This window comes from Nyctereutes procyonoides, unplaced genomic scaffold (genome assembly GCF_905146905.1).
Source record: "Nyctereutes procyonoides isolate TBG_1078 unplaced genomic scaffold, NYPRO_anot_genome, whole genome shotgun sequence".
Lineage (NCBI taxonomy): Eukaryota > Metazoa > Chordata > Mammalia > Carnivora > Canidae > Nyctereutes > Nyctereutes procyonoides.
Window position 1 is genome coordinate 5,599,760 of NW_026575135.1, and position 14,537 is coordinate 5,614,296.

The 14,537-nt window shown below is 47.9% G+C and overlaps 2 protein-coding genes across 2 annotated transcripts in view; one reads left to right on the forward strand and one right to left on the reverse strand.

Moving 5' to 3' along the window:
* Positions 1-1,192: 1,192 nt before the first annotated feature.
* Positions 1,193-10,100, reverse strand: ATP6V1G1 (ATPase H+ transporting V1 subunit G1). Its single transcript, XM_055302556.1, has 3 exons — positions 9,923-10,100; positions 6,351-6,451; positions 1,193-3,010 (listed from the first exon to the last, which is right to left on the reverse strand). The coding sequence occupies exons 1-3, from the start codon at positions 10,002-10,004 to the stop codon at positions 2,837-2,839; spliced, it is 357 nt and encodes a 118-aa protein (XP_055158531.1). The 5' UTR covers positions 10,005-10,100; the 3' UTR covers positions 1,193-2,836.
* The window catches only part of WHRN (whirlin), a 136,372-nt gene continuing 131,837 nt past the window's right edge, over positions 10,003-14,537 (forward strand). The window contains exons 1-2 of the mRNA XM_055302225.1: positions 10,003-10,293; positions 10,353-10,580. Coding sequence (XP_055158200.1) covers positions 10,003-10,293; positions 10,353-10,580 — 519 coding nt within the window. The remainder of the gene's footprint in view (positions 10,294-10,352; positions 10,581-14,537) is intronic.

Sequence of the window (14,537 nt, forward strand, 5' to 3'; positions counted from 1 at the left end):
ATAAATCAAGGATGATTAGGAGGGGGAAAGGAAAAGCAGGTTTTAGAAAATTAGGAAACATTTGCTGAGCAAATGGTATGTTCCAGGAATCACATGTGGTACTTTGTTTTTGAGAATTCTGTTGTTGCTACAGGACAGTGGTTCTTAAACTGGGGGTGGTTTGGGCCCCCAGGGGACATCTGACAATGGAGGTATTTCTGGTTGTCACAACTGAAGGGCCAGTACAGGTGTCCAATGAGGAGAGGCCAAGGACACTGCTGAATGACCTTGTAAATGAACGCAAAAAGCCCTCCCACGGCAGCCCAGACCCTCTCTTCTGAGATGAACTATTAGTGCCATGTTCTTTTACCTTCCGGTACCTTCTGCAAATACAAATAGAGGCATGTGAATATCCTTTTTTTATGCTCAGTGGGAACAAATCACACATTGTTCTACATATATGTGTATCTTGGAGGTCATTAGTTCATCCCATGTCAGAACCAACATTATCTGCCTTAGTGGTCAAAGAACCAAACAGATGCTAGTTGATCATGTCAGGCCACAATAGAAGGGAGCTCTTAAAACCCAAGTCCTGGCCCCACTCCCAGCAATCGATTCAACTGGCCTACTAGCACCCAAGCACCCATTTTCCCTGAGTACCGTCAAGCTGGAAGGCTAGAGCTAGTCCCCCCATCTGTGCTCTTTACAGCCTCCATACCTCTGGGGATCTCACTCCCTCTATTCCCTTCCCTTAAACCACGCCCTCCATCAGCCGCCACTGCCGCTCTTCCCCTGCCCCCTCCCCTTCCCAGCCAAGTTTCTCCACTCACTCTACATTCTAGTCACTCTTCAGACCACTTCAGTTCCTCTCTCCCAGATCACCAAGCTCTGTTCAGATGTTATCTTTCCTCTCAATTGACCCTAGATCACATTTTTTAAGTACTTCCTTAGGTTGCTTCTTCAGCTCTACCAACATTCAGCTGGTTGGCCTGAAGGGAAGAGTCAGCAGAAGCATATGTAAGTACAACCCTACTAACCCAGGATGAAAATGTTGGTGGCCAACAGGTTAGATACTGGTTCTCAACTGGTGAATGTGGGTTTTGCTTCTTCATGGTCCTCCAGTTCGGGAAATCTGTATTTACAGTAGACAGAGGTGGGGTTTGGTGCATCAGGAGTAAAGTCCTAACAAAACTGGGTACAGTGTGGAACCATGTTAAGATGGAGATGTTTATTAGATATCCAAATCAAAATAGCAAATAAGCAATTGACAACTCTAGAGTTCAGGAGAGAGACGCTGGATATAAATTTTGGGTCTTCAGCACAAATATTTAAAGCCATGAAAAGAAGGTGGGTTTCAACAAGGAAATGAGTGTAGAGACGTCCAAGAACAAATCCCTGGAAAAAGAATCAGAACTAAAGCAAGAGACGGAGGAGCAAAGTAGCACATCCCTGCAGAACAAAGCTAACAAAGTGGGTTCAAGAAGAACTAGTCAACCCTGTCCAACAGGACTGAAAGTCCAGTAGGAAGAAGACTGGACCTCTCAATCTGCTCATCACTGCTGACCTTGACATGTGGTTTCAGTGGAGTGGAAAGCTTGACTGGAGTGCTTGAACAGTAAAAACTGGAAAAGCTCACCTAGAAAACTCTTATGAGGAATCGCACTATAAAACGGAATAGTAACTAGTGACGAACATGGCCTGCAAGCAACCCATCGTGAGTCTCATAAAATGTGATTCCTATAAGGGCGTCTACTGCTCTCATGCTATTTCACAACAAGCAAGGAAATCCCATTCATGTTCTCTCTCAACTCTATGTCCACTAGAAATTATTTTGCAGCCAAAGACTTTCAGCTAACAGAGAGTCACAGAGCATTGAACTCTTACAGAGCTAGTGTGAAGCTCCTATAGGTATTACACATATCATTTAGCCCGCCAGGGAGGAAATCTGCTTGGTAACCGGCCCAAGGCTGCACTAGTCCAGCGTGCTCTAGAGAAGAGGCAAACTGCAGACTTACTAGTCTGATGCTGTTTTTCGAACCGGATGTTGGGCTAAATCACAAGTGATTTCCTTCCTGCTAAGATAAATACGAAAAATATTTTCTGAGTATGCATGCAAATGTGTATGTGATACATCTGCTAATTTAATTTCCTACGTGAAATTCTGCAGAACATCTAGGTCAAAGTGTACTCTGCATCATCAAAAAGGATGAAGGGGGGGGCAGGAGGGGATTGCATGCCAAAGTCTTTACTTTTTAATGATTATCAGTATACCAAGTAATAACATGTAACAAGTTCTTGAATTCTATCATCTAATAATTTTGATTGAGAGAAAATAAAAGCAGCCCAAACAATTATACTAGTATTTGCTGTTCTGCCCCTTAGCCAGAAAGGACTATTTTAAGGCTGGCTGCTGCTTCACACAAGTTACAATTAACTATTTACTACTTTTTCATAGATAAAGCCCCTGACCTTCAAGAAAGCTTTAGGGAAAAAAATATTTAATCCCTTTCTTTCTTTTAAACAAAAAAAAAAAAAAAAAATTATTTTAACTACATCTAAGAAAGAAAAAGTACCGATATATATGTTGCTTGAGCTAAAAGGCATAGGAAAACAGAACATATGCACATTAAATTTCTAAGAAATAATGAGGTAAAAGGAGAAAATCTTTGGATAAGCTCTACGTTTGTACAAAGAAGCTCGATTTGCTATTCTCCAAAAAGTGAAGGGACCTACACTATAATATACAGAAATAATTTAATGCCTTTTCACAAGGATGTAACTCAAGCTGTGCTGAAGCTTCATATTCCAGGAAGGCATATAAAATGCCAATCTGCTCACAGAGCTGCTTCCTCCTCTCCTATCCATTGATGCGGTAGTTTTCATGGATTTCTGGCCGGATGTCACAGACAAAGGCCAAGAGGTTATCCAGGACTTCATCCCTGTTCTGCTGGAAGTAGGTCTGGAGGATGGTCATCTTCTCCTGGGTCTCCTTCTCCACTTCAGTGCTGCAGCTGCCATGGGATCCCAGAGCCTGGAGTCGGGGGAGGGGTAAGGACACATAGGGAAGGTCAGGTCGACACTCAGGCTGGTCCAACTTCCTTAGTTCTGGAAAAACCCAGTCTCATCAGTGAATACAAATCATCAGCAACAGGCAACGTAACCTTGTGACTGAAGAGCAGGTGGGAAGGTGGCGTTCCCAGTTAATGGGAGCAAAAACTGATGCAATCACTCTGGTGGCCAACCTTCAAACATCGATCAAAGGTAAACTGCACATTTCCCCTACTCAGAAATCACCCCAGAGAGCAATATATTCATTCTATGTCAAACGTATAGCCCTAACCAAAGACTGGAATGAACCTAAAGATCCAATAACTGAGGACTGGTTAAACAAATCATGGGGTACCTATTCCAGAGAACATTCTCAGCTATAAAGAAAAATAAAGTAGATGTGTGCTGCAAGACAGAACGAACTGTAAAATATGCAGTTTAACGGGGAAAAAGCAAGATATAAAATGGTGTCAGTGTGGTTGGTAAATGTGTTTGTGTTGTTTTAAAAGGGAGAGATAAATGAGGTTATTAAAAAAAGAACACCTCTTAAAAAAAATAAGGGTGGAAGGGGATGCAATTTTGAAGAAACAGTTTCAACATTACTAGTTAACATTCTAGCTCTTATATTCAGCACTGGATTCACCAGTATTATGTATACATGACATCTATTCTTTCAAACATAAATACTCGGGAATCCCTGGGTGGCTCAGCGGTTTAGCACCTGCCTTCGGCGCGGGGCATGATCCTAGAGTCCCGGGATGAAGTCCCATATCAGGCTCCCTGAATGGAGCTTGCTTCTCCCTCTGCCTGTATCTCTGCCTCTCTCTCTCTGTCTCTCATGAATAAATAAAATCTTTAAAAAAAAAAAAAAAAAGGAAACAAATACATAAATACTCTAGAAGAATATGCAAGAAATTATTAATAAGTGACTATTTCTGAGGAGGACTGCAGGTCTGGGTGGGAGGGAGACTAAGACTAACTTCATCGTTGCCTATTTTACCGCTTGAATTTTTTGCCATATTCACGTCTTATTCTTTTAATCTCCATTCACAATTTTAATAGATACTGACATATATACTTTAGTCTTCACCGTATAGTCAGCTTTCCATCAAGGGTATGCCTACTTTGTTAGAATGAGACCTTGATCAAGGTTCTTCTTCTTCTTCTATAAGCCCTTTATTAACAAGTCAATAAGAAAGGGAGAAAGCTGTAAGAATACTTTTCTTGGAGGCCCTCGGGAGGGTCAGGCACTGTCAGAACTTAGCAGGCCCAGGAAGGCAACCCAGCCAGAGGCAGAACAGAGATGAGGGCCCTGTCCAGGGAACAGCAGCCCCGGGGCACCAAGAGGGAGCGGCTTGGGCCCCAGGCAGGGAATGTGCAAACGTTATTGAGGCTGCACAGGGAGGGATGGAGTGAGGGGTTCCCGGAGGAAGCCCAGAGCACTGTGTTCCCCTGCGTGGGCAGACACACAGGAGAGCCAGTGCCTACATGCAGTTTACACACAGAGAGCCGGAGGAGTCCCCGGGCAGGAACAGGGGTGGGGAGGGCTCATCCCAGAGCTTGAGGAAGTAGCTTAGGGAAGTCTCCCATCAGGTTCTTGAAGACGAAACTTTTTTGTGTTTGACCCTATCTTCTGAGCTGCTCTTGCCTCTTTCCATATGTATTAACAACTATGTCCCTTCCAAGCTGTACATGCTCTCTAGTGCACAAGGTGAAAGCATTCTCTCACATGTCACCTAGTCCTCCATAACCTGTAAGGAGGCCATCACAGATGAGAAAACCAAAGCTAAAAGAGCTCAATGTGAGGGACACCTGGGTAGCTCAGAGGTTGAGTGCCTGCCTTTAGCCCAAGGTGCGATCCTGGAATCCCAGGATCAAGTCCACATTGGGCTCCCTGCGTGGAGCCTGCTTCTCTCTCTGCCTAAGTTTCTGCCTCTCTCTCTGTCTCTCTCATGAATAAAATCTTAAAAAAAAAAGAGCTCAAAGTGAACATGCAGTTTCCCGAGTTCAAACTTAGGACTCTTCATCCTTTATTGTTACCGTAACTGCTCATATTGGTGAGACAGAGGGGCATTTCCTGTTAGTTAGCTCAGTTGCTCTTATTTTTAAAAGGTCCATAACCCAGTACTTGGGGGGAAGGAGGGAGGAGAAAAGGGGACAGACAGTACCTCCATTCTATGAATATAAACTATATGCCTGGCCTCAGTAAGTTGTCTCAAAGCTGAAGGGGTTACAATGAACATGCTAGGAAACCTCAGAGCTCATGCTTGTATCACAGCACTGATCCTGTCTCTAGAAGCAACTGCAGCATCGATGTACAAATTAGAGGAGGCAGCTGCCCTGACAAGAGTACTTCTACACTGTCTTGTGGGCAGTCTGGCAGCTTACAGCACCGATCTGCCCCAGTTCGAGTCAGAGATATCTGAAGTCTCAATAGCACTGAAACAGTCCAGTGCAAAGATGAAAGACACTTCTGCCACTTACTGCAATGAGAGAGGCATGTGGCTTTAATCACTGGACTTGGGCCTGAGAGGGTGTGTGCCTGGAACCAGTGAAGGTCACAAGGTAGACTTGAGAATGAAGCCCACAAAGACATGGGCCGAGTTGAAAGATGGAAATAATGTCCTGAGAGATTAAGCTCCTGGATCAAAATAAAGTTAGCCTTTCACCTGAGTTTTTAATTACGTACACCAATAAACTTCACTTTGCTTAAAACCTGTTTGAATTGTTTTCTATTACTTGTATCCTACAGTCCTGACAGTTTCTTTTCTCTGTGAAGCCCTCCGCCATCCTCCCCCTTTCCAGAATTCTCCGTTTCATGATCTGTTGTTGTACTGTTATTGCATGCATCTTCTGCTTCATAGCCCAGCCTACCCTGTTGCTGAGTGTGTCGACTACACTGGAGTGGGCTCCAGCTGGCAGATGTTTATGACCACCACAGCCCTTCTCACAGCTGTAGGTTTGCATGACCTGTACTTTGTTACTGAGTCAGACTAGACTGACCATCAGACTATAAACTAAGCTCCACGAGACAGGGACTGTGTCTATCTCTGTTCACAGCTGATCCCCTAGCATCTAGCACAGATTAACATGTTGAATAGATATTTGTGAAATGACTGAGTAAGTGAACACTAGCACTCAAAGTCAGTTAAAAGCTGATCACCTAGGAGACTCAGCCTGGACATGCAATAGCCAAATTTTCAAATTTCAAATTTCAGAATCACAATCTCCAAGCTGTGCTGGATATTTTGAGACCCTGGGGAAAAGGGGAGAAGAGGAAAGCCTCAGGAATTAAAGCAATAATGAAAATAAACCAGGCCCACCGCAGCTTCCTTGGCCTTGAACTCCTTCTCTCTTTGCAGACGGTATTGTTCAATTTCAGCCTGAGCTTCTTCTTTGGCCTGCTTCAGCCTCCGGTTCTTTCCTGTTTTCAAAGGAAAAAGCTACATCAAGAAGTGGTTAAAAGACAAGCAGAAGAGGAAGGAGAGACTGAGATGGTAAATTCTAACAGTAAACAAGGAAAAAAAATTTTAAGGTGCAGTCCCAAGAGACATGCATGGGAAAGAGGGAATACAGAGCTAACTGCCGGTACAGGTTCCTGCCTCCTTCAGGCTGTACTTAACTAGGAAGTGACTAGGTCAAAAGGACAGTCTTCCCAAATGATACTGTAAATGATGGGAAAAATTCTGGAATGTGTCAGAATATTCTCTCCATCTCCACTATTAAGAACATAAAATGGGTGACATTAGCCATCTGGGGGGAACTCCTCCTCTTCCCAACAAGTAAACACCTAAGTAGCTCGCTGATGACAACCAGAGCTCTGCTGAGAAGCTGAGCAAGACTAATATGCTCCCAAGGGACATCAACCTAAACTGTAACTAATGAAACAGATGATGTAATATTGGAAACTAAAAACCATGCCTGTGCACAAGAAAATAAGCGATGAAAGGGATTCTGGAAAGGAATCCTGAATGGGGAGCACTGGATAGTTAAGACTGCGCAAGCATCTAAGAAGCGAGGAGACACAGGTGCTCTGGTTTCTTGAAGAAAATAAACACACAGTTGAGAAAATTCTCTAGATGCCATGGGAGCCTGTATGAAAACAGGCCACAAGACCAACCAGCACATATTCTTTGTTTTGAATCTAGGCTCGCTGATCAAACTTCTCAGATACCCAAATTAGTTGGGGGGAGAGGGGAGGAGAACTTAAGACGATCAACCTGAGCATTTATTGAATTTAGAGCAAAGACATCCTACATCTAAAAGCAAGCTTTGTTAGACATCAATGTATATAATTTCCCAAATCCCACTCAACCCACAGGCGTGAATGAAACTGAATTAAACCTTCTGTCTCCTAACGAAGAACAGGATTTTGGATGTATAATGACCCCATGACATCAACACTCCTTGATGTTTCTGGTACAACAATCAACAGATTTAAGCACCCAGAGACTATCTCTGCAAGTGCAGGTTTACTCCGGTATTTATTTAGGGCCCGCTGCTGTCCACGTGAGCCAAATTCCCCTTTCCTCCAAGTGCCATCCTCCTCATCGGCTACATTCAAAGCCGTATTTCAGAGCCGAAGATCTTTTCCAAACCAACAATCTACAAATAACGTTTACGGCTCAAACATTATGCTACCTCCACATAATTACACAATACCACTCTTTTTGTCACTCTCAATTCCCACAGCTCTCTGAATGAAGATAAAATCATGCTCTGCCCATCATACCTTCAAAGTTCATTTCTGATGGGATTCTCCGAAAACCAAAACTAAATATTTGAAAAGGAAATCATATTTCTTTTAAACCTTATTTTTCAGGGAGCGAGCATTTTGTTTCTGATCAAGAAGGGCAGTGATTCTTTTCAAATTACAGCTCTTGTCAATACTTCTGTTCCTAAGTACTACAAATTCTGAGATGTATTCTAGCCATAAACTTACTCCTTTAAAACAAATTCATTCAGTATATATCAAAAAGCTATCTGAGACACACAAGATCCTGCACCAAGTTTGAAGAGATAAAGAGAAGCGTAAAACGTGACCCCTACCTCCGGGGCACTCAATTCTTCTTCCTATATTCCCAGTATTTGTTCCTGCCCCTCCCCTGAATCATCTCACATGCCTCCCCACAGACACAACTTCTGTTACTAAGGAGCCATCACAGGACATACTCTGAGAAGTCATTCTGGAAATAGCTTATCAAGGGCGTGATGAGAAATATTCTTTCCAGTGACCAGAGCAAGAATAAAAGGCTTGTTCCCACCCCCAGCTCCCTCAAAGAAAACTTTTCCTCTGAAGCACAGAGCCTCACACGGCCCTTGGCCATAGAGTACAAGAGCCATGCTTGAAATCTACTTGGGTGTGGGATAAAATCCTAAGTCTTGTAAGGGGAGAAACACCAAGGAATTACTAACAGTAACAGATCTTGCTATGTTACCCTTGCAAGGGAAAAGAGGCCTCTAGGCTGCTTCCCAGGGCAGGGTCAAACCATTTCTCACGCCTCGCGTCACCCAACTGTATAACAGGGACACGAAGACCTACCTCACCAGGCGGGGAAACGAATACGTACCCTTAAATGACACACAGTCCCTGTAATCCAGGAGCTTGGTCTAGCGACTGAGCCACCTAAAGAAACAAGGCATTGCACCGCGAAGACAGAAATAAGCTCTTAGGAAGGGCTCCTGGCCTAGCTGGAGCGGAGGAGGACAAAGCAGGGAAGGCTTCCTGGAAGAACTGCTGCCTACATTCTGAGATCTGAAGGACTCCTAAGTGTCAGAGAAAAGAGTGTGGAAACTAAGAAGAAGCACCTCCAAGCAGAGAAGAGCTGTGCAAAGGCTTGCAGGTGAAATAAGGCTTCGGGTGGTTCAGGACGCCTGGAGGAGAGAACCTGAGAGGGAGAAGGGAAGAAAGCTAGCTCCTGATCCAAAAACGCTGCCCACCCCACCCCCACCCCCCATCAAGGAACCTGGGCTTTAGTTACTCTGCAGGCCCTCAACATTTGTTGAGGCTCCTTAAGGCCGTGGGGAAGTCCTATTCGCACCCCCGGGAGGGCTCGCACTCCAGCGGGGAGAACACACTTGGACTTGGGAGGCGGCAGCGGCCTTCTTCCGCTCACCAGTCCCGGTTAGATCCACCTGCGAAGCTCCTGAGCAACCTTCCACTTCTCAACTCTAACCCTGTCTCACCTGCCACTACCCGGCCCACTCTCTGCTCCCTTCACCGGGACTCCGAATACCGTGAGGATGGAAACGCTGGTGCACCGGGCAAGGCCTCTGGCACAGTAACCACGGGGGGGGGGGGGGGGAAGGAATTAACAATTAGGCTGGTACCGGAGCCTCAGAAAACCTAGTGTCCCGGCCTAAGATGCTAGGTGTCGGGATGGAGGGGGGAGGGGGAGTGAACACCTGGGCGACTGGCTAAACACCGCGAGGGAGAGAAGATGGCAGAGAGGACGGTTTCTAGGCCCCGCCACCGCGAAGAGGGCGGTTTCTAGGTCAAGCAATCGCGAAGAGGGCGGTTTCTAGGCCGAACAACAGCGCGGAGGGCGGTTTCTAGGCCCCGCAGGCGCGCGGAGGGCGGTTTCTAGGCCCCGCAGCCGCGAAGAGGACGGTTTCTAGGCCGAACAACAGCGCGGAGGGCGGTTTCTAGGCCCCGCAGCCGCGCACAATGAGACCGCGGGCCCGAGCAGCGAGTGACGGGGGCGGGGCCGACGCGCTCCGCCGGCGCAGCCCCCTCCCGCGCGCGCAGGCCCCCGCAGGCCCCCGCAGGCCCCCGCAGGCCCCCCGCCGCCCGCCTTCCGGGCCTCGTCCACCACCGCCGCCGCCTCCCGCGGCCCGGCCGCGTCCCCTGCACCCCGCGCCCCGCCGGCTGCCCGTCCCACGCCCCAAAGCTCACGCTTGCGGGCCTCCGACACCTTCTCGGCGGCGCGCTTCTCGGCCTGCAGCAGCTGCTGGATGCCCTGCGACTGGCTGGCCATGGCGGCGGCGGCGGCGGCGGCGGCGGACGCTCCGGGGCCCAGCGAAGCGGCCGAAGTCGGCTCGAGCGGCTCCCTCGGGTCAGCTGACCCAGCCGCTGGGATCTGCGCCTGCGCGCTGCGCCGACGCCCCGCCCACCGTCACGTGACGGCCGCGGCGCCGCGTCAGCTGATCGCGCTCGGGCGCGGGGACTGGAGAGGGAGGGGCGGGGCGGGGCGGGGCCAGGAGCGCGGGGGCGCGGCTGCGCCTGCGCAGGACCCGCCGGCGGCCCTCCCCTCCCCCGCTGCGCAGGTGCCCCCCCGCTGCGCAGGTGCCCCCCCCCGCTGCGCAGGTGCCGCTCTCCCCTCCAGTGCCCCCGCGCCTCGCTCGCTGTCCCCGCGCTGCAGTTTTCCGTTGGCGCTTGCGGGAGGACAGTCGTTAGGAAAATCTTCCCGGGCCAGGGGGGCAGAGCGCGCTCGGCGTGTGCGGCGGAGCCCCGCGTGCCCCGGGGCGGACGCTCTCCCTCCTCTGCGCCGCTTTCCCGCGGCGGCCCGGGCCCTGGTGGGCTCCGAGGGCGGGGCAAGGCCACGGGGTCCCCGGTACCGCGCACGGCGGGTGCACACGCGCACGGAAGAGCATCAGAATCCATAGTCGTGGACTGATCAAGTAATGAAGGGGAAGTGCAGAGCACGTTGGCCCGAGGGGCGCGGGGAGGTGCCCGGGGGCCTTCCCAGGCCTTCCCAGGCCTTCCCAAGGAAGTGGCGCTGACCAGGAGATCAGGCCCCTGACCCGCTCCTGAGCAGCTCTGGAGCCACGCTGCGCCCTCGGGTCCCCAATAACCAAGCAGAGCCCCCGCGAGGGTCTGCAACTTGCCCAAGTCACCCCCCCTCCCCCCGCCACCCCGCCACCCCGCTCTGTCGGATGCGGTACCTGAACGGAGCCTCTGGTCCACTGCGCTCTTCTGCAAGTGGGGAGCCTCTTGGGGGCTGGGGAAGGGCCAGATGGTCCCCCGGAGTCCTCCGAGCACCAAAGGGAGGCCAGAACTTTCCGACAGGAATATCTCTCTCTACTCCAAGAGGAGCTGGATCCATGACTCAGGACATCTTCGGTTGATTGAAGTCAGACCTGGGGTTGGGAAAAGAGCTAAAATCCAGAACACCTGTTCTTTTTTTTTTAATGAATTAATTTTTATTGGTATTCAATTTACCAACATACAGAATAACACCCAGTGCTCATCCCGTCAAGTGCCCCCCTCAGTGCCCATCACCCATTCACCCCCACCCCCCGCCCTCCTCCCCCTCCACCACCCCTAGTTCATTTCCCAGAGTTAGGAGTCTTTATGTTCTGTCTCCCTTTCTGGTATTTCCCACCCATTTCTTCTCCCTTCCCTTCTATTCCCTTTCACTATTATTCATATTCCCCAAATGAATGAGAACATACACTGTTTGTCCTTCTCCGGTTACTGTGGCCAAGTTCAAAAAGGGTGTTGCCTGAGTTCTCCTCTGGGATTTTGATGGAATCTTGTCTCACATTTAGATCTTTCATCTATTTTGAGTTTATCTTTGTGTATGGTGCAAGAGAGTGGTCCAGTTTCAAACCAGAACACCTGTTCTTTTCTGACGAAGGAAGCGGTGCTTGACTGGTCCCTGGGACTGTTAAGTCCAGCCAACCAATTCCTAGGAAGATCTGTCATTTTTCAGTGTTCTAAGAAAGTGTGCTTCATCCAGTCAGTCCACAGAGGACAACACATACTTCTTTTTTAATTTTTATTTATTTATGATAGTCACAGAGAGAGAGAGAGGCAGAGACACAGGCAGAGGGAGAAGCAGGCTCCATGCACCGGGAGCCCGACGTGGGATTCGATCCCGGGTCTCCAGGATCACGCCCTGGGCCAAAGGCAGGCGCCAAACCGCTGCTCCACCCAGGGATCCCAACACATAATTTCTAAGAGTGGCGAGAGGATTAGGAGATGATGGTAGCCGAAAAGTGGAAATAACCCACAGGCCTATCAGCTGATAAGCAAAATGAGTAGATAAGCAAAATGTAGCACGTGCGCACAATGGAATATTGTTTGATCCTAAAGAGGAGCGAAGTGTGTGATTGATAGAGGCGGCAACCTGGATGGACCTTGGTTAACCTTATGCTAAGTGAAAAGATGCAGGCACAAAAGGCCACAGGTGCAGCTTCACTTACGTGAAATGTTCAGAACAGGCCAATCCATGAAAACAAAAGTGGGTTAGTGGCTAGCCAGGAGAGGGAACGAGGAGTGATGGCTAACTGGGTTTCTTTGTTGGGATCACGGAAATGTGACAGATGGAGGTAGTGGTGACAGTCGCACGTCTTGTGAATGAATATACTTAAAATGCCAAACTGCCTGCTTTAAAAGGGTGGATGGGACGGTATGTGAGTTATGTCACAATAAAACTCCTACAAAGAGAGAGAGAGAGAGAGAGGAGAGAGAGGAGAGAGAGAGAGAGAGGAGGAGGAGGAGGAGGAGGAGGAGGAGGAGGATGTGAAGCCCTTGCACTTGCACGGTTTCTAGTCTGTAGTAAATGCCAGGAAATGGAAGCTGTTGTTTTTATCTGGCTAGAGGGTAATTGTTTGATTTACAAACCTGGTCCTGGGACTTAACAAAAGGCTTCACACTAGGGTTCCTCTAACAGCTTCCTGAAAGCATCAAAATATCTACATGTTCCAGATTTTTTTTCTCTTTTTTTTAAAAAAAAAAATTATTTATTTTGCTTGCAACGTTTCAAAATTTCACTGTATAGAGCAACACTGGACAATCCGCCCTCTGAAATGTTCAGACTGGTTGGTATTTTCTGGTTATCTGAGTGGGAGTTGGTTGTCAGAACTTGGGTCCTCTGGGGAGATGTCCCGAAATAACTAAGAAATGAGGGTGAAGCAACTGCCCTCCAAGGGAAGCCTTGAAGTCCTGAGCCTGCAGTCCAGAGCAAAGATTCACAAAGTTGTCTGAAGGTTACAGAGTGGATCCCAGACTTTGTACCCCTGGTGAGTGAAAGTATTAGCACATCTAAGAAAAGACTGCCCGTTCTGATGTGTGGCTGTTCAAACACAAGCCAGAAACAAGGTGAAGAGCCAATAATGACCTTCACAGGTCCCAGCTCAGCAACGACCAAGGGAGGTGGGGCCTCTCATTGCTTTGCCTGAGGAAACTAGACAGCTGGGTTCAAATCCAGCTCTGTCCTTTACTTGCTGGGTGACCTTGAGCAGACTACCTCACTTCTGTGAACCTCAGACTCCTCATATGTTCAAAATGAAGTTGATGGTAGTATCATAGGGTAATCGTGAAGGTTAAATTAGTTGATACATGTAACTGGCTCCGAATGTACTCACTACTAATGACATAGGTATCTGAATCCCCGTGATAGTGGCTTCTCAAAGATAAATAATCAGTGGGCCTTTTATCTATCAACCTAGCGAACTTAGTTAATGGAGGTTTGTCTAAGACAAAGTCACGGCTCTAGAGAGACTTTGCAGGGCCAGAGCTTACAGTTGAACGGGTTGTTCACTGCACAAGACAGTGAGATGAGACTAAAATCCAGCCGTTACTCCACTACTCTACCCACAGGGAGCACCTTTCTCTAATTCATTCAGAGGCTGCATGTGACCGAGTAGTAGTCCTGTAACAAAATCCAGAGTGGGGGCCTGACTTGCCCCATAGGAAACTCAAAAAGGAACTAAATGCCCCAGCCCCACCTAGGTTCCTGCTGTGAGACGGCTTCCTGGCCTCTGCATATACATTTTCCACATCGGAATGCTGGTGATTAATAGTTAGCCCTTACTCTTCCTTGACTTATACTGAAAATAATTCTAAAAAGACGAAGATTACATTCTCAAATCTTACTGATGTTAGAGAATATTTATACTCCAGTGAACCCAGTTATCTGCGTGTTGCTGTGACAGTGATGGGGTTCAGGACAAGCCAACCCAAAATATGGCATCTTGACATATTGAATATTTTAAACTGAAAGAATTTGAGAATGAGCGGGAGCAGGAAGGACTCTTTGACCCTCCCTTGAAGCAGGTCATGAGACCCCCATGTAAGAAACGCCTTCCCTATATCCTTACAAGGAAAGGAACATCCTTATCTCTGGGACCTCAAGAGGCCTTGAAAGGAATCAGGACAAACAGGCCATGCTAAATTTCCTCCAGTTTCCTACTCTTGGCTCATAACCCCTTTTATCCTAACACATTTTCCACAACTTTGCACTCTTCAACTCAGTAATAGAACACTCAGGTTTAAGCACTTCCTCTGGTCTTCATTTCCTTATGAAGGCTCCCATGCCACGTAAAACATACCTTAAATTTGGATGCTTTTCTTTTGTAAATCTGTCTTTTATTATAAAGACCCAGCCAAAAATCTATGTTGGGCAGAAGAAAGAAATTTTTCCTCCCTTACAATAGCATTTACTTGCTATTTCCATCTCTTCACAGACACAGATCCAAGATCTGCCTGGGTAACATTTATTCCCGTGCTTTCCTGGGGCTGAGAAGCATGTCTGGAAAGTGGATCAAGGGACAAAGCATCGCAA